At 41.0% G+C, this 22607-nt stretch overlaps 2 protein-coding genes across 2 annotated transcripts in view; one reads left to right on the top strand and one right to left on the bottom strand.

Moving 5' to 3' along the window:
* brsk2a (BR serine/threonine kinase 2a) overlaps window positions 1-359 on the top strand; it is a 206006-nt gene extending 205647 nt beyond the window's left edge. The window contains exon 20 of the mRNA XM_085411793.1: window positions 165-359. Coding sequence (XP_085267919.1) covers window positions 165-208 — 44 coding nt within the window. The 3' untranslated portion in view covers window positions 209-359. The remainder of the gene's footprint in view (window positions 1-164) is intronic.
* abtb2b (ankyrin repeat and BTB (POZ) domain containing 2b) overlaps window positions 263-22607 on the bottom strand; it is a 40614-nt gene continuing 18269 nt past the window's right edge. Inside the window, exons 2-17 of the mRNA XM_085411789.1 lie at window positions 14568-14717; window positions 11746-11956; window positions 6400-6552; window positions 5866-6031; window positions 5546-5635; window positions 5250-5351; window positions 5045-5141; window positions 4240-4375; window positions 3471-3748; window positions 3210-3388; window positions 3002-3107; window positions 2518-2620; window positions 2353-2440; window positions 2187-2255; window positions 1603-1716; window positions 263-1427 (exon numbers count right to left, since the gene is read on the bottom strand). Of these exons, the coding sequence (XP_085267915.1) occupies window positions 1194-1427; window positions 1603-1716; window positions 2187-2255; window positions 2353-2440; window positions 2518-2620; window positions 3002-3107; window positions 3210-3388; window positions 3471-3748; window positions 4240-4375; window positions 5045-5141; window positions 5250-5351; window positions 5546-5635; window positions 5866-6031; window positions 6400-6552; window positions 11746-11956; window positions 14568-14717 (2276 nt within the window). The 3' untranslated portion in view covers window positions 263-1193. The remainder of the gene's footprint in view (window positions 1428-1602; window positions 1717-2186; window positions 2256-2352; window positions 2441-2517; window positions 2621-3001; window positions 3108-3209; window positions 3389-3470; window positions 3749-4239; window positions 4376-5044; window positions 5142-5249; window positions 5352-5545; window positions 5636-5865; window positions 6032-6399; window positions 6553-11745; window positions 11957-14567; window positions 14718-22607) is intronic.

The following is a 22607-nucleotide window of genomic DNA, read 5'->3' as shown; positions in this document are numbered from 1 at the left end:
TTCTACCTGTGCAAGCAAGGGTAAGTGTAGACCAGAGAGGAAAAAGGTTTCATAAACAAAGTTAAGATCGATGCAGTAGATTTTTTTTCCCCCCCCTCATTATGTCACATGCCATGGATTTGTGGTAAGATTGTATTTCATATGTAATTATTTCCATTTTGTAGGCTTCCTCATTTGTAAATCTGCCGTTTTCCCCGATTCCAGGTGAGTCCAAAACAATTCACACATTAAATGATTTGTTTACCAGGTTTAATAATGTATCCAGCACAAAAACAGACTCTTGTCGTCCAAATCCCATGTTAGCCTCCGCAGCTGTACCTGTGTCGAAGCATTAAACCTCAGCATACACAAGCTTAATAAACTGTTAGAGCGTACCTGGTAAAACAGCAGAAGCATTTTTTCCATACTAATAATCTGCTTTGATTAAAATTAAAATAAAAAAGGGGACACCCCGTTAAATACTCTCACATCTTTTTCTCATTAAATAGAAAATGTCCATCCCACTCTTCTGAAATTTTCATTACTCTCATCGTACTTAAAAAAAACAAAAACAAACAGACAATAAAAGCTTTTACATTAAAAAAGTTGTTAATCCAAAGCTTACATTGATGCAGGGAGTTTAAGGCTGCAGCCTTGCTCCCACTATGCAATACTATAGAACAGAAAGTTTAAAGTCCAGCATCAAAAGGCCACCTCACTCAATTCTTCAATAAAGGCTTCAGTCTGTAATCACTTTACATTGCTTCAGTCAAAACTGAGGCTGCCACTGATCCCAATCCTCCAGGGCAATTATTTATGTTGCAAGCTTTGTCCATTAGAGGGCAGCATTGTCTTATTATTCAGACTTTCAACTTGTTGCTTGTCCAGTAAAGCCTCGTGAGCCCTGGAGAAAAGGCATCATATTTTCTTCTTCGGAACGCTGTACGTCACAAAAAACATTTTCATGGAGTGCTTGGCACAAAGTATGAAATGCCGAGTTGCCCACAGAGTAAATCACTGCCAGGCATCTCACCAATCTGTGCCCGTGTCAAAATATTGCTCCTTAACACACACAAATCAGATTTTACCAAGAAAACTTCTGTATTTGAAACACTTCAGATCTGATTCTGTATCAGTGAAAAGGTGAGACTTCTTAATTGCCACATTTATCCACTTATTTCTGTCCTCTCTCAACAGCATCTGCCATGTTGTCTTCAGACACGGGAAGTGACGTAGAGAGAGCGAAGTCGTTGAGCCAGGGTGGTCTCCAGCTCCTCCACAAGTGAGTCACCCCGGCTGTGCGTCAGCGTAGAAGTGGAGTTGTTTCCTTGTCGGGCCCCCGGGGGTCCCAACAGCAAGCTCCTAAAACTCTCTCTTTCCAGCAGGGCAGGCATCTGCTGCAAGAAGTAACCTTCACACAACGAGCTCAGCTCCACCGAACCATTAACCTGACAGAAGAAAGGACAGTGAAATGACCAAATTTTATAAACCTAATTTATGTAAACCTAAATGATCAAAACAACTTTTATATCAACGTCATATTTTCATGCCTGAAATAGCACTGATGTATACATATGTACTGCACTCACAGTAGTGCAATCCAAGTCTATCAGTAATTGTTACCTTAGCAGTTTTGTAGATGCTGACTGCATTATCTAGGCTGATATGTTGAGAGCAGATGAGTTCACAATGTCTCTGTAGCGCCCCCAACTGGAACAAACTAGCAGCTGACAACAGCTGCAGGAGAAAACATGACCACTTTAATGGAGGAAAAATAATGTCATGCATCCTTTCATTCTGTTTGCATACAAGCAATATTTAAGTTTGTGTAACATGTATTTGGAATTTTCCTTTGTTTTCAGTTCAAGAAGCTACGAATTGTTGAGAAAACGATTTTTAAATTGATAAATGCACAAAAACACAGGACATATTTGAAAGCCCAGCTTGTGTACTTGTGATAAGGGTACTATATTTCAAAATCAAAGTAACAGCTTCATGCTTAGAAAGGATTGGCCAGACGGGACGATTGAGCTCAATTGTTGCTATGAACACAAACTTGTCTATGTCAAGCTTGTAGCTAAACTCAAATAAAAAAAACAATCTCCACTGTCAGCAAGAATGAGTAATTCATGTGAAGATGTAGAACTAAAGCTGGGATTTCTAAGATACCAACCCTGAGACAGATTAATGCGATTAACAATTCTTACCTCTAGTAAGTCAGACACCTTCTTTTTCAGTGACTCAGTTCCTCCACAATACAGGTATGACATCATCATCTGTACAGAGGTTAGAGGTTTCTTTATGAGCAATTTGATCTAAATAATGTCTGTTTTGTCATATGCAACACATCTAAATAGGGAATGTGTTTCTTACCTGAAATATGTTGTACTTGACATCGCTGATCTCAATCTCCTTATCGGAGCTTCCATCTGATCCATATGATGCCAGCAAAGACTTGAATCTAGAGCAAAATAAAACCCTTTAAGTAAGGTCTTATCAAAAGCCTTAAAATGCACTCTTGTACCTTTCTGCACTCACCGGTCAGAGGCAGTAACCAGAAGCACTCTGTGTGCGTAGAATGGTTTTCCCTCAACCACAAATGTCACATCTGACATCTCTTGGTTATTCAGAAAGTGTGGGTCTGTAGAAAAACATCAGCACATGCATAAAACCCATAACGTTCTAGTAACAGCAGAGTCATTCTGTACACATTACTGCTGATAAGATTACCAAAACAAAAATATCAGACACTCTTTTACTAACTAATATTCATGAAAAAAAATCTAATTTACAGCCCAAGTGTTACATTTGTGTTGTTTTAGGGTTTGTATCACTGTATAAGGAATCTGTTGACAGTGACTTTAGGCTTAAGAAAACTGTATTTAAGGATTTACTGGTGTTTTAGATGTCAAAATGACTAATTATCACTAGCCAATACTGAAATCGGTGCCAGTAAAAGGCTATCCTCTTGGAACTCTGAGCATGTATATCCATATACTCTAAAGGATCATAGTTTCCTTACCCAACTGTGCTGAAAGAGTTGCCTTCATCTCAGGGATGGCTGGGAGGGGTGCTGGGCCAAAACAGTGACTAAAAATAGCTGCCAACTGCTGTGTAATGGCGTCACTCTGAAGGAAAGTAATAGAACGAGAAGAAGAGAAATGTATAATTAAATCTGTTTAACACTGAAAAAGTGTGAAAATCATACTCATGATCGTGTTTGACTGTACCTTTGTGGTGCGCAAAATATTGAACATAAGGGGCAGGCCTGTGGTGACCAGTTCCTCACAGTAGTCCTCCTCTTTGATTGTGTTAAAGTCTTTGAGGAGGGAGAGGGTGACCTCTGTCCTGGACTGCTGCTGGGCGCAGCGAAGAGATTCCAGCCACACGTGTCGTTTCCATGGCACGCCTGGTTAAATAGAAAGGATTTATTATTTGGTTCTATAAACTGGAAAAGTAGGCACATCCTCTTCTTGCCATTTGAAAAGTACCCATAGCATGCAGCTCCATGGTGACGTCCAGGTAGCCATGCTCGGCGCTGTAGTAGCTGGCCTCTTGGAGAGCCTTCATCCTGGCTTTGCAGAGCCTTGGTATGCCCACTTCTGGCATCGGCAGGGGACCATTGGAAGAGTTAGGAAGAGGGGAAAGATGGACGAAAGGGCAGATCCCAGCCGTCTCATCTTCAACCCCCTCAGCCAGGATCTCCTCCAGAGACAGGACATCGTCTTTGACTTGCTGCGGCTGAGTCAGTAGCTTTCTCAGCACGTTCCTGACAAGATAAATAGGGAGTAGAACGAGGGCAGAAAGAGGGCATGCAAGGAAGGAAACAAGAAAAGAAAGTTAGAAGGTGGAGGATCATTAATATCTGCCAAAATGGCAACACGTACTTCCAATTCTGCAACCCTGGAGTCTCCTCTCTCATTACGTAATCTATCACCCTCACTGAGCAATGTAAAGTGTTGAGTCTACATCGTGTTCACACAGACAGAGTGAACAGGTGGAGAAGTTTACACCACCAGCTGGTCTTCAGAAACAAATTGACTCTGAATAGAATGACACCTTAAACTTTCCTTTCACACTACAAAACCTTCAAGCTCTTCCTAAATCACACGATAAAACGTTTGAATCTATCCTCACAGCACAAACTCTAACTCTAGTCATGTGTAATATAAAGCTGACAGATGCATTATTTCTGTGCTACGTGTGCAAATGTTTACAGCTGGTCTTCCAGTACTAGTTTTCAGACTGGGGGATACATACCTGTGTCCATGTGCAGCAGCATGACTGAAGCAGTTCATGTCCTCGTAGAGGGATGATGTAAGGGCGTTTCCACCATGGTTCTTTGATAAGGGGTCAGCGCCTCGTGCCAGTAGCAAACTCACCATCTCATAGTTGCCTGAGAAGCACAAATAGATAAATATTTCCACTTTGTTCATAAACTTGCAGATAATTTATTATCCTTGTGCTTATTTTTTATTCATCTTTATTCCCAAAATGTCAACATTTTTGTTTGTTACTGGTTTAGGCCCATTTTAAACATTTATACACCACAAACATAAATGAAAATTTATCACATTTCATTTGGCATATTTAAACAGCCAACACATTCATTGCAGGCACTATTTACACACTGTCACTGCTGCTATGAAGAGCGTGTGTTTTCTTTACTCAAGCTACATGTTGCTTTCAGATGATCCCACAGAGGAATGCAGGCCACAGACTACTAAACAACCACAAGCGGCACACTGCTGCTGTCACTGCCCCTTCATTTACTCTCTCATTTCCTCATTCCTCCTGCTGAGTCACAAGTTAATCCAAGTGTTACTCTAGGTGGTCCTTGGACCTAACACTCTGTTAGTTACAAATAACCAATAAAGTTATTATTACCGCTTTTAACAAAGGTGATAGACAAGCTGTACAACAAAATCTTTTCCTTTGTCAAACCTTCCAACTGACTTTTCGCCTCTATAATTATACAGTAAGTGGTAATTTAGTGGCCATAACACAGACCCACTGTGAGATGGACACCACTCTAACATCAGCTGTTCCTTGTGTGTTTGCCCACCTGCTGCTGAAGCCAGCTGCAGTGGAGTGTCTGCTGTACTCTCCTGTCCATTGCGGACTGCAGCCCCCTCCACATTGGCTCCTGCATCCAAAAGAAGCTGCAAAGGCACATTACCTCTGTTATATTAAACAATATTTGACATCTTGTAAGGGTCATTGTGACATAAACAAGCAACATGTAGCTTGTTTATGTATGTGTTTCGGACCTGCACCACAGAAATGTGTCCATGCAACACTGCAAAGGTGAGGGCTGCCCAGTGTCGACTATCAGGATGCACAGATGGGTGCTTGGGGGAGCAGGGTGGTACCTGGCAACACAGATTAAATCAGTATTACACACCAAGATCACAAACACACGCACACAGAGAAAACATTACATTCATAAGAGCCTCTTACATGCTTTAATAATGGAAACCTTTCCTGTTTATAGATGTAAAGGGATACAAAATGTGCTTAAATTAAGACAGATTTGACAACATTGGAAATACTTAAGCATATTTACCGCCACGTCAAGGTTGGCCCCAGCATCAATCAGCATCTGGACGAGGGCTTCGTCTCCAGCTGCGCAGGCGTACATCAGAGGGGTCATACCCTGTAATGAAAACAAGAGTAGAAGCAAATGCATGAAGCTTTGAACAAGTTAAAACACAAAGCTATGTTTCCATCACTTCTAAGGATATTTCATGGACTTACAGCAATTTCCTTGAGATTTATCGTATTGTATAAGGGGCCTGCTTTGTGTCCCCAAATGAGAGGTGGTTTGCTCGAGCTAACGGCTTACATTTATATCTCCACAACATAAATTAAATAAAATTTAAATACCTGGTCATCCATACTGTTCACCCCATCTGGTCCCAGTAGATCGATTGCTTGGCCAATAAGATCTGTGCGACCGCAGTTGAGCATCCGAAAACCCAAATCAAGGTGGAACTTATCAGAGGCAGCTTTGGAGTCGAGACGCTTGAAGGAGCTGAAGCAACACTCAGGCCTGAAACAAAATTAAAACTGAATAAATAACCAGTTACCAATTAATTTCTGAGAGCTGATGGCTAATTTATTAGGATCTACTCGGTCGCTTTTCTAAGATGCTTGTTTTATGCACCTTGTGGCTTACATATGTTAATGATGCTTTCTATAGAAAGAAGTAAAGTTAATGAGCCACACAATAGTTAACAAAGATTAATTTACCGCATACAATCATTTGTTAAATACAATGATTAAACGACAGACGTCCAGCTCAAAGAAAACATCAGTCTTAGTTTTTCTTTTCCTGAAATTATTAGTAAGGTTTGTATTTTTATTTTAAGCACTTTCATCCCAGCAGAGCGAGTGAGGTGAATGAGTGTTCTCACTTACTTCAGTTGTCTCGGCTCACAGTCCAATCCCGGAAGGAGAAGCCTCGCCGTCTGTCTGACATCATCGCTGTCCACTAATAAACTCCTGCGATGCTCGGCATGAACTATGGCCACCCTCATCCACTCCATTAAAGGTGGCAGCAACAGAAAAGGCCTATGAGCAAAAAAAGAGAAATCATTCACCTTCTGTTTGCTTTGGTCCAATTATTACTGGTTATGATAATGAGTACCACTCACTGCTAGGTAACAGACATTAGTATTTCCCTGTATGTACACAGAAAGTGACCTTGTAAACCAGTAAATTCAAATCTTTATTGAACGGAGCCAGTAAAAGATGAGGCTCTGTGAAAGACTAGATGACTTTAGTGGGGAGTGTAAACTTAAACACTCATAATTCAGTCACTTTGGGAATTAACTCATAGACTGTCTTCAGCCAGATGACTTACAACATCACCAACCCACATTCATTTCACAGCACGAGTCATCTTTCCTAATCTCAGCTGGCATTCTCGCTGATGTCATCCCTCTAAGGCTCAAGAAACAGATGTTTCTATATGACTAGATCGCCAGAGTTGGGAGTTCGCCTTGTAATCGGAAGGTTGCCGGGTCGAGCCCCGGCTTGGACAGTCTTGGTCGTTGTGTCCTTGGGCAAGACACTTCACCCGTTGCCCACTGGTGGTGGTCAGAGGGCCCGGTGGCGCCAGTGTCCGGCAGCCTCGCCTCTGTCAGTGCGCCCCAGGGTGGCTGTGGCTACAATGTAGCTTACCATCACCAGTGTGTTAATTGGGCAGATGACTGGTTGCGTAAAACCCATTGGGGTCCTTAGGGACTAGTAAAGCGCTATACAAATACAGGCCATTTACCATTTAATCTTTGCGGTCATGTAAAAATACAAGATAGCGGCTACTTATGTTTAACCAAGATCTTCAACAAAAACAGAAAGAATCACCTGAAATTAAAAATTGTGACCTAAAGCTGAAGTAACAGTGTTGTTATTCCTGAAGAAGTATATGTGGGGGGAAAAAAACCACGAGGACACAACATTTGGTCTGCTGTCATGTTTGTGAACGTGGCACTTTGAAAGTCATTGTTTGATTGCCGTCTTTGCATTTGTCCTTTTATAGTCTAGCTTGTTATCTGTTATCAGTCCCTTCTCGTCTGCGCCTCTCTCCCACCATATGTGAATAAAATGTGTTTGTGAACAATGACAAATTAGCAGGAATGTGACTGCTGTTTGCTTTTGATCATATGAAGCCTCATTTAAGAGCCGTTAATGATTGTTTGAACAACGTCTCTGTGTTATTAGACTGCCTTTCTCATGCTGAGACATTGTTTTTTATCAGTGGCCATTCCTTTGTTCTTGGAAAATGAAAGACTTACATAATGAATATCCATGGTAGCAAAAGCATGGGCAGTATACAAGAACACAGCAATGTATTTTGGGATTATAGTTACTGTCAGTAGCACTGCTGTGCCATTTACTCTCCTTACTGTGCTTACTTTAAAAAGCAGTAGGAGGCTTCCTATAGCAAAGAACCTTCTGCACAAGAGCACTCGTTCATCACGGGTTTGTTAATAATGCATATTGCAAAATGGCTCTCCTCCTCACAATTGATGTGGAGCTTTTAAAACATGAATCTGATATAACATAAATTGAACAAACAGCTGCATCCCAACTTACATAAATAATAAAGATTTTCTTAGCTAGACTGTATGAAATTAGTGGTTAATAATAAAGCCATGCTTGTTTGATAATTAACACTGTTCTGCAGAGTCTAATAATAACTTTTTTTGCTGACATTTGAGGCCTTAACTGAATTTTGGGCATCTGCAGCTCCTCTGCTGTCAGCTCTTCAAGTCTTTTTCTCGAGCTATTCTCTCAGATGTTGCCTCAGTACTTTATCAGTAGCTAGTCAGTCAAAGGGAGGAGCTTCTGCTGTCACCCAGGCGTGACAGTTAACAAGCAGACAAGGGGATCAAGGGGAGGAGGGATGATTAAGTGTGACTGGTAGGTGCATATAATGAAGGTTTTAAGTGTTTGGGAGATAGCAGGTGGGGTATGTCAAAATGAAGACGGGGGTTGGGCGGTAGTCTGTGGGTAGTTCAGAGGGTGCAGAGTGATAAGAATGTCACGTTTCTGAGGATGGGCTCAATGGGCTTGGGAATCAATGTTTATTTCTCCCTTAATGGCCTCCACTCAACACAAATTGGGCTGTGTGAGTGTGTCTGTTCATTTGTGTGTGGCTTCCTGAATGTCATAGGTATCCACCCTACTACTTGACTGCACGCCTGCAATCAGACACTAACTAGAGCCAACTTTGCTACAGCTATCCAGATTTTCCCCCTCTGTCCTTCCTTTTGTCAATCAGCCAACAATAAAGGTAGAGTTTTTCTATTAATAATGGACAATAGTGTTTGACAAGATATTTAGCTGCATTCTTATACCAATTAGCCAGACATGTACTGCTGACAGATGCACACTTATAATGTCCCATCCTATCTCTCCTATAGGATCAATCTCCTTTTTTTTTTTTTTTTTTTTTTTTTTTTTTTTATTAAAAAACATACGCCTTCCTTTTGACCCTCGTACGTGTCCGGGTTATGCCCCTCTGCCTGAAACGCAAATTTTAGCTTCATCAGAGTCTCTGCAACATCAAAAGCCACAGAGCCTGTTAAGACCGAAACCAGATAGTGCCTCTGGCTAGCTTACTGACCTCTCATACTAAGGCTTCATACAGAGAACAGCAGGATATAGAAACACCAACATACACAAACTCTCCAACACGTGAGCATGTAAACGTTAGCTTTGATTCATGGTGCGTTGCTTACCACCATCTGGTAGGTCATAAAGACAGTGAGCTCAAATCATGGTCAGGTGTGTTCGAACGCTGACCTGTCCAAAATGAAAAGCAAAGGCTTTTCTACCTAGGAGGCAAAAATCACACACGCTACACTGGCCCCATGTGTCTTATAAAACCTATAACCCGAAAGGAACTTAAATCAGCTTTTAAAGCGGACCTCATCACAATTTGCCAAAGGGTCAAGGTTAACCACTGATCTTGTTTCAGATTGCAATCGTAAAGGCTCAGATATGAATGGAGACATAACCATAGCTGATGTAAATGCAGTTAGAAGTAAGCTCCATTATTAAAATAATCTCTTTTCCTTGAGGAAGCAGAGGAGTAGGGGGTCTGTTTAGAAGAATGTTGGAAGTGCTGCTTTTTAGTGAAGTTGCAATAATAGTAAAAAACAAAAAAAAAGTTAATTGTTTTTGATCAACTTTTTTCTGTATGTTTAAATAGTGGAGTGTGAAAATAAGACAATAATATCTGCCCTCCCACGCTTTAAGCGCCCTCTTACTCCAAAACAAGATTATTACTCACAACTAAGCACCAGCTTTAAGAGGATCAAAACAAAGAGGGTTTCTCTTGTACTCTCAAGGATTCGGCAATAAGGCTCTCACCAGGCTCCCTCTAATGTCTGACGATGTGGCCCACACAGGTCTGGTGGTTTTGGGTTTCCACCAAAGGTTTTACACAGCTCTTAATAGAGGCTGAGCCAGATAGAGGGAGAGGCCCACTGAAGGAGAGAAGCCTGTATCATTACCAGGCACTCGTATTGTAATCACTACCAGGTTTTCACACCACCTGAGTGTGTTCTCTAACATTCACAGACACGCAGTCACAAAGAGATAGGAATATGAACATGCAGAAAGGCAAACCTGTGTGCAGCAGCTGTCAAGAAAGAAAAAAAGCATAAAGTATGATGGGATGCCAAACTGTTTTATCCTGGACACATAAACTAGGCTGATATACATCCAGCATTAAAAACATCTGAGGATTTATAACAACAGCCAGGTGAAAGAAAAGGGTGTATATTTGCTGTTGTGTTCACTTTGAAGCTAACGGGGACTTTGTCTCACATGCACTTTGTCTGCTTTTTATTAAATGCACAGGAGGCAGCTGGGTTTATTTCCATACAAACGTGTAATGAAGGGAAGACAAGGTGGATATTTTTGGTGATTTCACTGTGAAAACATTCATGTAACTATGATCACCTGACAGATGCTATGCCTTCATCATAATCCTAACATGTGATTTTCATTATCAGCATTAAAGGGCAAAATCGCGTCAACAACATTAACTGATTTACTGCTGCAAACTGAACACTCACACCTTAGTGGGAGCGCCAGCACGTTTATATATGCTTATGTTACCTTTAGACATGCCTGTATAAATCAGTATAAAAAATGTAATTAAGCCGCGAACACCTATTGCTGCCAGTTTTTACATTTCTGGCACAAAAACATAATTGAAGATTTCTTTCTGAGAGCAGACCTCATGTGTGTTGGCAGGCACAACTACTTTTGTCATGTTACCTTAACCGAAGGCACATAATCCATCACATTTATCTGAAGTGCTGAATATCACAGTATCAGAACTGCAAACCACTGTGAACAACAGTGATGTAATGCAATGTTTTCGAACGTTTTATCACATTTTTGGAGAATAGAGACGTGACTCGGTTGAGTGTTACTCAACAGTTACTTCTGTAGAAAGCAAAAAAAGCAAGAAACGCTGTAATTTCCCAGAGACACCTCCAAACATACGGAAGGGGTTGGTATGGAAGGTTTGTAGATAAAGCCACAACTTTTAAATAAAAAACAAGTGGAATGTGCTGCACTGTGTCCAGACTGAGCAAACATTTTCATTCCAAGAAACAACAGGAAATAAAGGGAACACAAAAACTGCCAGACTTTCTCAATGCAACTAAGGAAGATTGAGCAGACCCTAACAAAATTACAGACTATTTCCACCTCTTAAAATTCTTTTAAACACCAGTCTTCAGCCTAATTTACACTCTAAAGGTGCAAGTCACCCTTCTATCGCACTACTGCTGACACCTAGAAGCCTTTTCTTGCTTGTAATTCAACAACAGAAAGTTAACACTTAAATGAACAAAGGCTAATGGGATTAGGAAAAGGATGAAAGTGAAGTGTTGCCTGCAAAAAGCTTTTCACTTCATTGAGAACCCATTTGTTCATTTTTGAAGGTTTCAATTTGGGTTTGTTTATTTGCAGTGGCTACACTTCTGGCATTGTCTGTATTTTGGTCAGCTTCATGAATCAAACCGAATCATTTGAAATTACAAATGTATTTAGGGAGATAAGCATCAAATGGATAAAAGGGCAAATCAGGAGTACCACTTATTTTCTGTGAAAGGGGGGGGTCGAAAACAAAATGGAACAGGGTCAATGATTAAGATTAGATCTGTAATTTCACCGCCTATTTTGCACCCAGAGAGGGAGCATCTAAACTGCTTGTGTCCAGTCATGCATTATTCCCACCTCTCTTTGCTAAGTGCCATGCGTGGGGGATCCAGATTGGGATTCTCCATGGACTCCATTTGTGGGCAACGCAGGAAGTAGTAAAGGGTGTGGAGGGCGTCAGGCGACCAGGACACAGGCTGTTGAGGACGGGCGTGGCGGGCAGGGCTCAGCCCTGAACGTACTGAGCTTAGGCGCTGCATGTGGTGCATTGCACGGGACACCAAGTCACCTGGAACCACAGAAACATTAATAGTTAACAAGTCATATGTAATTTAAAAAACTGAAGGTTAAAAATGATTTTCCTGATTCTGTAGTGCAGTATGAAAAATCAGTTTATGGACATAAATGAGTGGCATATTCAAAACTGTTTACATTAAAAGCCCCATGGGCTCTCAGTCAAACTGGATTCCCCCCTCCAACCATGTCTCTAGTGGTATTTGTCATTAGCAAAGCCAGACGACCAGTCTAAATAGCCATTCACCCATGATCAAGGCTCTACTGAACTGTTCATGTAGTAGCAGAGTAGTTAAAAACCCTCTACCGTGAAAGTTATGCGTCAGTCACGTGATAATAGCAATGCTAACATTAAGTCTTTTCAGAAAGTAGAATATAGCGATTTGACAGCGAACACTTAAATGAAAGCTGTTTGTATAATGGTGCTCATCAGATGATTCATCAGTTTATACTCTAGCAGTGAACTATGCGCAACTGAATAAAAGTACATTTTGCTTAAAATATGTTCAGTGTGATATGCAAAAATTCTTAAAAAAAAAAAAAAAGAGAGAGAGAGAGCCAGACCGACAGGAAAAGAGATCTTAGGCATTAAAGAGAGTGTAAAGTGGACAGTCGTCACAGGGACAGGGAAATGGAGGAGGGGCAGGGAGAGGCGGTGTGAACGAGGGAGCCCAGGATGAACTTGGGATCTTGTAACACTCATTTAGCATAATTACCCCCGGGTAAAAAGACAGCACATCAGCTAAGGGTGAAGAATTCAACAGTGCGAGTGTGTTTGTGTGTCAGCATTAAGAGGTTTGGGGTACTTCTAGGGGATTAGGCTGGGTAACCCTCCCAAAACAGACCCCACTTAAAGCTGAAGGGCCCCCTTTGTAATAACCACCACCAGCAGTTGCTCCAGGAGGTCTCGTAGGAATCATTGGCCATGATGGAGAGCCTCTCCTTTCCAGAATATATTGTGCCTTGAAGCAAAACTGAGCTCCGGGGGTCAGATGCCTATGAATAACTTCACTCTTAGATTACAGATATATTGGAGTCTTTGTGAAAGCTGCATTTTCCCATAGCCAGTGTGTTTATTATGCTGCTTCCCCTACAATTTTGGCCATATAGTTGAAATGTGCTGTAGCCTACTATCAGTTATCCACCATGTTTGTGTATGGTGTGTGTTTGTGTGTCTGGCCAAGTCCAGTTGAGTGATCAAGTAAAGCCGGGCAGCTTGGTACAGATGCTCCTGTGTCTGCCTGGTGTCTTGGGCTAGGATCAGAGTGCCAAACCCACCGTGTTTTTGCGGCGTGTATGTGAATTAGCGGACACAAGCCTGTGTGTGTTTCTAGGTGTGAATTGGTCTGGATATCAGCCCTGCCCAGAACAGCACAAATTCACCCCACCAGAGAGATGTTGCACAAAGAGACTACTGAGAGAAAGAGTGTGTCTTTCTCTGAGTGCATGTGCATACTTTCTTAATGCCTCACTAACTTCAGCGGTGTATGAACCGTGGCCTTGTGCTTTAGGAACAAACAGCAAAGTGTTAGCTCATTTAGAGAAGGAAATGTATCCCTGCTCCGTCCAACTCTAATATCCACGTTTCCTCTGTGCATGCCCCAAAACTCTCCATCTTCACCTCTCTACCTCTCCATCATTTCCTCCTGACTCTCCACACCTCTAAACCCACTCGCTCCTTAAATTGAATCCTCTGCCTTACAAACTTCCATCTCTCAAACTAACTCTATTCCTGTTTTTATCTTACTTGTTATTCCTACCCCTCATTGCTGCCAACTCCCTCGCAGCCTGCAGTTTCAACAGACCACACGTACTGTAGAGTACAGTAAAGCTGTGTGCCTGCATGACTCTGTGTTTACCATCCACGATGCGTATGAATGTCTAGAGCTGTCTATGTTTAAACAAAGAATCCGTCCAATCATTCAAGGTCTAATACCTAATGGACAAATAAGTACCAGGCTTTTCAGCGGCTTTATACTTTGTATTACTACATCAATCCAAAGGAAAACATCAGAAGAAAAGACGGATGCAATTGTATTCAGACTGACAGCAGGCTCTAATAAAGTCAATAAAGTCTGAGGCATGCTGACACAGTCCAAGTGTTGCATTGTGGACCAACTTCACTGAAAAAAAGACTGTGTACTGCTTTGCAAACAAATTACAGATGACAAATGTACAATCTGAGGCACTGTGACTTTATTCTCCAGAGCTCCATGTGTAGATAAACTGATCCGCTGTTTATTTTTAGAAGAGCCGGCATTAGATGACTTGCAGATTCAGGCACACAATGAGACTCGGGACAGAAAGTGATAATTATATGTTATCTTTGCTGCCTACTTTGCTGTCTGAACTATTATTTTCTGTTGAATTAAAAAATAAAAGGTTATGTGTCTTTAAGAGAAGAGCAAGAAAAAAGCATTTGTGGTCAAGCACCAACATTTTTTTAAAGTCAGGACATTTTATTATTTCTGGGAACTGGTACTTGTCTTTTCTGGCAAGGATACTGTGTAGCTTCACAGCTCAGAGGAATTTAATCAATTAAAACATAATGTGAAAAAATGCTTCTAATCAGGACCACAAACACTATTTACAATATGTATACTCACTGAGTTCAGAGATGCTGCCTACACAGGTAGCCAGCAGTGACTGTTCCAGTGTCCTCAGCTCCAGCTGGGCATAAGCATCCTCCCTGCTGTCCACAGACGACTGTTGGTTCTCTGTGTAGGGACTGAAATGGGCTGGGAGGGACAAAACACCTACAGGCACAGAAGCAAAAAGGAACAGATATTTAGATATGATATGAATCATTTAAATCAACGTCCATAACTTCTGAAATATCCATCAGGACTGCTGTTGTAGAAATCCCTACACGACCGGTATTTGCTCACTGCAGCCGTCGTAATCCTTATAACATGTAATCCACACCACTGAGGGCAACCAAACACACAAGGGAATCTGAGCCTTGCTCTCAGCACATTCAGGAAAGTAAACAGAGCACATAGTGACATGAGGCTAATGCAAACAAAACCAATCAAAACTGTTTTAGACACATGTTGAGTAAAACCAAAACAAAGTTATGAATTTTGTGTTATTCCAAATACTTGCCTTTAACATTACTAACATGTGATTATTTTAACACCGCAGAAAAGACATATGTTGTATGTCTGTAAAGGAATAAGGGTTGCAAAGTTAGTAGATGCATGATGGTTGAGGCTGATTTGTCTGATGTATGAAGGAACAGTAAGTGAGACAGAGGTATACTGGTAGATAAGGATAAAAAATTATGGTAGCACAGACAGCAACCTTCATTATAACCCAGGGGTAGGCAACTCCAGGCCTCGAGTGCCGGTGTCCTGCAGGTTTTAGATCGCACCCTGGGTTAACACACCTGAATCAAATGATTAGTTCATTACCAGGCCTCTGGAGAACTTCAGAAATGCTGAGGAGTCATTTAGCCCTTTAAATCAGCTGTGATGGATCATGGACACATCTAAAACCTGCAGCACTCGAGGCTTGGAGTTGCCTACCCCTGTTATAACCCATACAGCGGACGTGCTTAGCAGCACTTGCTAAATACATCCTTTATAGTTTTAGATTTTATCATGCAAAAAGAGGAAGTGAAAAAAACACAACTAATCGGGAAACATCTTAATTGAAATACATAAGCAAACATTATAACATGGTTGTTTCCAGCACATTAAAATAATACAATTTCACGAGTTGTGAGACAAAATTCATAATTGTACTAAATTATGAGGCACAGCTACTGATGAAACTATGGCCAATCATGAACACATTTGGCATTTCCTCTTTGAATAAACACTCAGCAGACCCAGTTAGTCCAACCCAACCATCTCCGACAGTTTGAATATGTAATGTTACAACAAAAAAAAAACCCTGGTTGTCAGATGAGCAGGCAAGGAGATACAATCATTTCTTGCATAACGACATAATGTCCTGTTCTTTCACTGCTTTAATTGCTGTGTTCCAACTAAAATGGATAACAGTAGCGACCAGTCAAAGTAAGAACACAGAGTGGCCTTTTCTGTCTTTCAGAAAAGATCTCCTGGGTAAAGCTCCCAGCTTAATTAGTTTTGCCTGGTTTGTTTTTAGTCTTTTTGGTTGAAAGCCGAGGTAGCTACTGTGCATCTAATTGATCTGAATACAGTTAGCTGCCCAAAAGTTAACCTTTATTTTGGCTTCTGAATATGAAGCAAGCTTTCTGCCAAGCCAGAGGAAATAAGGGGCCGAGGATGAAAAAGAGAAATGGAAAAGAGGAAAGATGATCAGAGCAGGTTTGTGATTTATTTATGAAGCCAGAGGAAAAAAAGCTGCATCATCTTAAACTCTCCCTTCTCTCCCAAAAGGGAAAACATGGGCTACCGTCCCTAAAATGACATTCCCATGTGCTTCCGGCAAGTGCTGCGTTCTCACTGGAATCAGAGTGGGGATGTTGAAAGAAAAAAAACTGCTGAAACATGTTGAAAAAAAATCCCATCATCTTACACTACAGCCTCTTCTTTTTAGTGATACATGCCAGCAAGAGATAATGATACTTTTACTGCTGACAGAATCAAGGAAGGCAAAGGAGGAATGTTGAAAGAACACCAAGGGAAACCACACATACATTTTTGGATATATACTTTTGTTTTAAAGCAATCAGATACACCAAAATGCCTGGGTATAATATATTCAGTATATTTCATATTTTTGAAATGATGTAAACACATATGAAAAATATGGCAGGCTTCATACTTACAATCTTGTTTCTGGTCTTTCATATAAGTATAGACAAGAGGCAACAGAGGCCTTTGAAAGTGACACACAACTACCACAAGCCATCTTTGGAGGTAAACTGTTGGAAGAATAAGATAGGGGCATTGTATCAAGATGTCCTTTCTCTCATATAGCACCTAACTGAAGATAATCCACTTCAAAGGGCTTCGCACTACAGGAAACACTTTGTTTGGTTTAAGTGATGGTTCTGCCTGCATGGAGCGTGCAAGACAAACAAGAAACATTGCTCTCTGTGAATTCACTGGACAATTACTTGTGTCTCACATATCAACACAATTAAAGATTACAGGGTGAAGGGTTAAGGTTATAGGGTGTTCAGTGTCTGATCTGACTGCATCTGACATTTGCTTTTCCATCAACTAATGTCTAGAAATGTTGAAGGGTGCAGTGAATGTGTGAAAACCATGTAGCGGTCAGCGCCAATGGGTGGAGTTCATCAAAGACTAAATAACTTTGACATGTGATCATGACTGATTCTAAATATGCTGCCTCATTGATAGAGTCATGTGCCAGAGTCACAGTGTGTTTCAGTAAGTACTGTATTGCACTGAGTCTCTGCCCAAACAGGTTAGCAGGATTTGTTCTTATTATACTGCATGATTTATGACTGAGACGAGTCCCCCGCCCAGACAGTAGCAGTCACCTCAGTGCAATTTGTAATCAGGGGGACCTGACAGCTTGAATATCTAAAGGTGTTAGCACTGGATTACTCAACACAGGGTACATGATACACTGACTTCTGCCAAAGGGGAAATCTAGTCTCTCTCTCTCGTACTTTCTCTGCACCATCTGACTCGTATTATATGTGCTGACTCCCCATTCCAACACAATAGAAACGGCTGGCTGTGGCAGACTACTACTGCTACATGCCACACAAACAAATTATACACAAGCTCCAAGTCATTCCTAATCACGGATGAGCACAAACACACCAATACACTGTCATCTGTCCAGATAAAAGAATGCAAATGTGCATCATGTGCAACGTCAGCTGTGATTTTATATAGAAAGGCCTCATGGGAATTTGGGGGGGTTTCTACAGTATTCTACAAAGGCCTTTGGCAATCTTTCCAAGGAAAGTTGAGGGAAGTTTGTTAAAACCCATGCTGCATACATGTGAGACAGGAGTCTTATGATTTCAGTTTCTCTTCCTCTGTAGATGGAATACACCTCAGGTGCTTTACTGTGTGTACACAGTCATGCTTTGTGGACACTATAGCCACAGTGGCCTCAAAGTCAGAGTAGTATGCTGTTAAGAGATAAGATAAGATAAGATAGAACTTTATTAATCCCTCGGGTGGGTTCCTCTGGGAAATTCGACTTCCAAAAAGCACAGCAACGACCGAAGTTACAGTTACAGAATTGTTATTTATTTTTTTATATATATATATATATATATATATATATATATATATATATATATATATATATATATATACATACATACATACATACACACACACACACACACATATACATATATACACATATATAAATACAGAGACAAATATAAATAAAATATACAAAGGGGATAAATAGAATAAATAGGAATAAAAAATAAAAATACAAGTGAATTGCACATTTCAAGTATTGAGTCTATTGCACTGTTGACTATTTACAAAAAGTATTGCACAAGGTATTGTACAGTGAGGTGAAGAGGCACTACAGCTTAGTTGTTCCCCCCTCCTTTGTCCTCCTGTTTCCCCTCCCTCTCCCCTCCAGAGAGGAGTTAAACAGTTTGATGGCGTGTGGGACAAAGGAGTTTTTAAGTCTGTTAGTTCTTGTCTTGGGGAGAAGCAACCTGTCACTGAACAGACTCTTCTGATTGTTTATGGCCGTGTGCAGAGGATGCCCAGCATTGTTCATAATGTCCATCAATGTCATGTGCAATCAGAAGAACTCATTCAAATATAGCTTAGTTCAAGCTGTAAAAGCAATTTTGAAAGATCTGTCTTGTTACTGTGGGTGAGTAAAAATATGAATATGAAGGTGCAAGACTTGTCTTTAGAAACGAGCAGTGCTATAAAAGTTAACAGTTATTTTGACTCCCTGTAGTTGGATTTATTAACAAAAAAGTCAAATTGATGTTATTTCTTTCCTCAAAACCTTAACTTAAAAAGAGAAACCCATTACTAACATCGACCTGGTTTCAGTTGTGAAGCGTACCAGCCTCAAACTGAAAAACTGAAGCTCTTTAAACACGATGCTTGTTGACCTTTCAAGAATATTAAGCCTATATTAGCATGTTGCAAGAAGATCTGAAGCAGAATCTTTAAAAATGTTAACACAGCTTCAATTTATTCTGTAATATTTCAAAGCTGTGGCAAATGGTTAAAACCACTTAGTGTTTCTCACAGTCCCACCCCGTTGCTTGCCTCACCCTGAACCCGAGCCTGCGTCATTTGGGCCTGATGTAGGTCTGAAAGCCAACCAGGGCCTGTGTCCACCACCACTAAATAATATGAGTACCAGCAGCTCCAGTACTATGTGAATTATTTTTCTCTGGGAGAAGCAGAGGATAAGATGATAGGATGAGGGCAGGGAGGAAAGGGACTGAGGTCGCAGAGCTTTATAGGAAGACAAATGAGTCATGTAGAAAAAAAAAAAGAATATAACTGAAGAGGAACTGGGGGAAAGGCAGGAATATCTGAGACTATGAAGAGAGCGAGGCACGGGAAGAGAAGTGACACAAGGGATTCATTCTTTTGTGGTCATTATGGTTCCATTTCTGAGGCTGACCTTGCAAATGTCATGTGGGGAATCTCGGCAACAAATCAAAGCTGAAACTTACCACAAAGCCTATGGCAGTTCCCAGCCCATCTCAACCATCTCTCAGGAGCGTTACTGCTGCTCCTAGCTTAGCCAAGCTATCACTCACGACTATGTTTGACATGCTGTCGAAAGAAGGTCAGAACAATCCAACAACTAACTTTTTGGTGTGCAGAAAGTTTTTTGAATGTAGTCCAGGGAGCCTGTCACTCCATGTGTCTTTATAAGTGGTGTTACATGGTTTCAGTTTCAAAATTGAAAAACTAAAGTATAAACTGCAATCTGCAAGGACAATATGCCAAAAACTCTGACGGAAGAGCTGATGAAAGTTGATGCATCCTTGCCTTCCTTCTTGTGCCTCGACCCTCACTCTGTTACTCTTGTGTTATCTCTCAGTGCAACAGTTTGTTCTACTTGAATAACTTGTTCAGCAGAAATGCTTTGTAGCAATATTAATAGGCTGGATATCTAGACTCTGGAGGACATTACTGCTTCTCATATCACCGTCCTTGGGAACTTACCTATTCAGAGCATGTTAGGCATGCCAGGCTTTCAGACTGCATTTTAAACTCTCAGAAAATAACTGTCATACATAACAAGGCAAGAACATCTGTGTGATTTTTAGATTTTAACTTTTCGGTTTAACTTCTTCTTCCCACTGGCAAAAAATACATTCTTTGACCATAATTGGTCTGTGTGTGTTAATCTGTTTTGTCTACTGTAAAGAGAGCGTGTGAAAGACACAATACATTGCTGCATATTCTCACTGAGCTGATAGAAAACTTGAGACTTCTCACACACACACACACACACACACACACACACGTAAACACCTGCCTCTCCTCCTTTAACAGCCTCTTCATTCATTACAGGGTGGATGGATCAGAGAGTCAAGGAAAGGGGGCTTCAAAGACACTTCCCCTGGCAAAGAAGGAGCTCTGACTCTGGTTTAGGAGGCTATAGACTTGTCCCTTTGTGGAGACTGGAATGTGGACAATCACACAATAGTACAGTGTTTGAAAGAGCTGTCTTTGGGCGTATATCACTCCCACCGTCTCTTGTCTTTGACACCACAAACGACCACACTCGTGCTTCATTCCTCTCCAGTGGAATCCATTGGCCAGATGTGATCCTTCACTCATAGACCTGACCTCTTGTTTTCCATATGTAAAGGCTCCAAAACACCTGTTTTTCCACACTTCCAACGTCACCCGCACAGCCCCATTCTTTTGTTTCTTGGCATTCCGTCTTTAACACGGCATTGACCGGGATTTGAGAGAGAGAATAACTGTAAAACTGATGACACAATTTTATTACTGTATATGTGTATATCTCTGTTGAATCACCATGATTAGTTTTGGTCAGCTCCACTGACTACAGTACACAGTGTTAAAAATATACATGGATTTTCTAGCCCTGGCAAACCCTCCTAATGATCTTATCTAAACAGATTTTTTTTGTAGGACAAAGAACCATTCAGAAACTTGAAGTGGGTATTAATATTTGGGCTTAAAATAATCTAGCATTTGACAAGTTAGCATACAAGTTTGTACAACCTATGTGGAGCATGGACAGAGAAGCATTCATAAGTCGAAGCTGCTGACATTTAAAATCTTAGTATTCACTAAAGTGACCATACACTGCAGTATTTGTGTTCAAATCGTTATGGTTCTGAATTAAAAGGCAACAGAAGCTAAGCCTCTCTTTCATACGCAGTCATGCACACACCCAGTCACACACCTTTCAGCCTGAAAAATCACAGACCTTGGTAGACAAGTGAAGTGAGGTCTGGCCAACATCCCTCTGACACCTTTGGCAACCCCTGGCTTTAGGGGGGCACAGGTCAGAGGTGGTCTTCAGCTGGGGCTAAAAAGGGAAGTAACCTTATCAGCTGTGTAAATGTAGCGTCCTGAAGTCACTGACTGAGAACAATTACAGAACACACTAAGATACAAAGTTACGTGAGAAACTATTTTCTTTACTAGAAAGATATGTAGGGTAATAATGGGCTACTCCTGTCCTCCAACTGCTCCCTTAGAACTGGCTTAAAAGTAAGTGAGTAAAACTAAGATCGGAAAACAAGCATTTAAAAGTGTGACATGTAATTGCAATGCCTGTGCTGAAAGTCTAATTTCTGCATTGTTCCACTGTCAGAAGTCAAGCCAAAAACCCAGAATGGAAAGCCACAAAGATTAGATCTGAACCTCCATGTAGGGACTACTAACGTGAACAGAATGTCTGAACTTAAGGTTTTAGGTCTTACTATTTGAACATCAACAGATATTTTTTAAAAGTGTTACTTCAACCATGAACTGTGCTGCTCATTTGTAAACTTCAACAAGATGGATAAAAGATCTAACATCTAGACATGCTCAAAGCCATGCTGACAAGCCAAATTAAGTGGTTCCATCAGTGCAACAATATGACCATTGAGCTGTAAATAGGGATGGGTATCGTTTAGGTTTTATCCGATACCGGTGCCAAATCGGTACTTTTGAAACGGTGCCGGTGCTCAAACGGTGCTCAAACCGGTGCTTAAAGAATGGAGAACACAAAATTGGTCCAAAAACCTCTCATGTTCAGCTGTTTTTTGTAAAAAGATAACAATGTTAGCCTTTTCTGCAGCTATGGGGCATATATGGTATCACTCTTGGCTGGAAGCAGTGCTTAAACAATGGAAAAAACACAAACTTTGTCCTAAACCTCTCATGTTTAACTGTTTTCCACTTTTTCTTTGGTCATTTTAGCCTTTTTAGCCAGGGTGAAGGGAGTATCTGCCATCAAACAAGAGGACAGCCGCATGTAGCTATGATGATGTTTGCTAGTTCACCTTACATGCATTAATGTAATAACGTGGTTAGCCTACTCAACGTAAATTAGCTACTCACGCAGAGAAGAACGGCTGCTGCCACCATCATCCGTCATCATTTCTGCTACACTGGCAGGGCTAGGGGCCAGGACTCTCCTCTTCGTGTTTTTGGGGGATGTTGCATAACAGGCAACCCCCCCCGCAGTAGATGTGCACGGTGTGAGGTCTCGCAGCAAGCTATCAAATACGGCGCATTTCTGGGCTTTTAAAA

Source organism: Rhamphochromis longiceps, linkage group LG7, assembly GCF_057381845.1.
Source record: "Rhamphochromis longiceps isolate RC_006_pf linkage group LG7, R_longiceps_female_GT1.1, whole genome shotgun sequence".
Classification (NCBI taxonomy): Eukaryota; Metazoa; Chordata; class Actinopteri; order Cichliformes; family Cichlidae; genus Rhamphochromis; species Rhamphochromis longiceps.
Note: the sequence above shows the minus strand (reverse complement) of the source record. Positions and strands in the feature narration are given on the sequence as shown.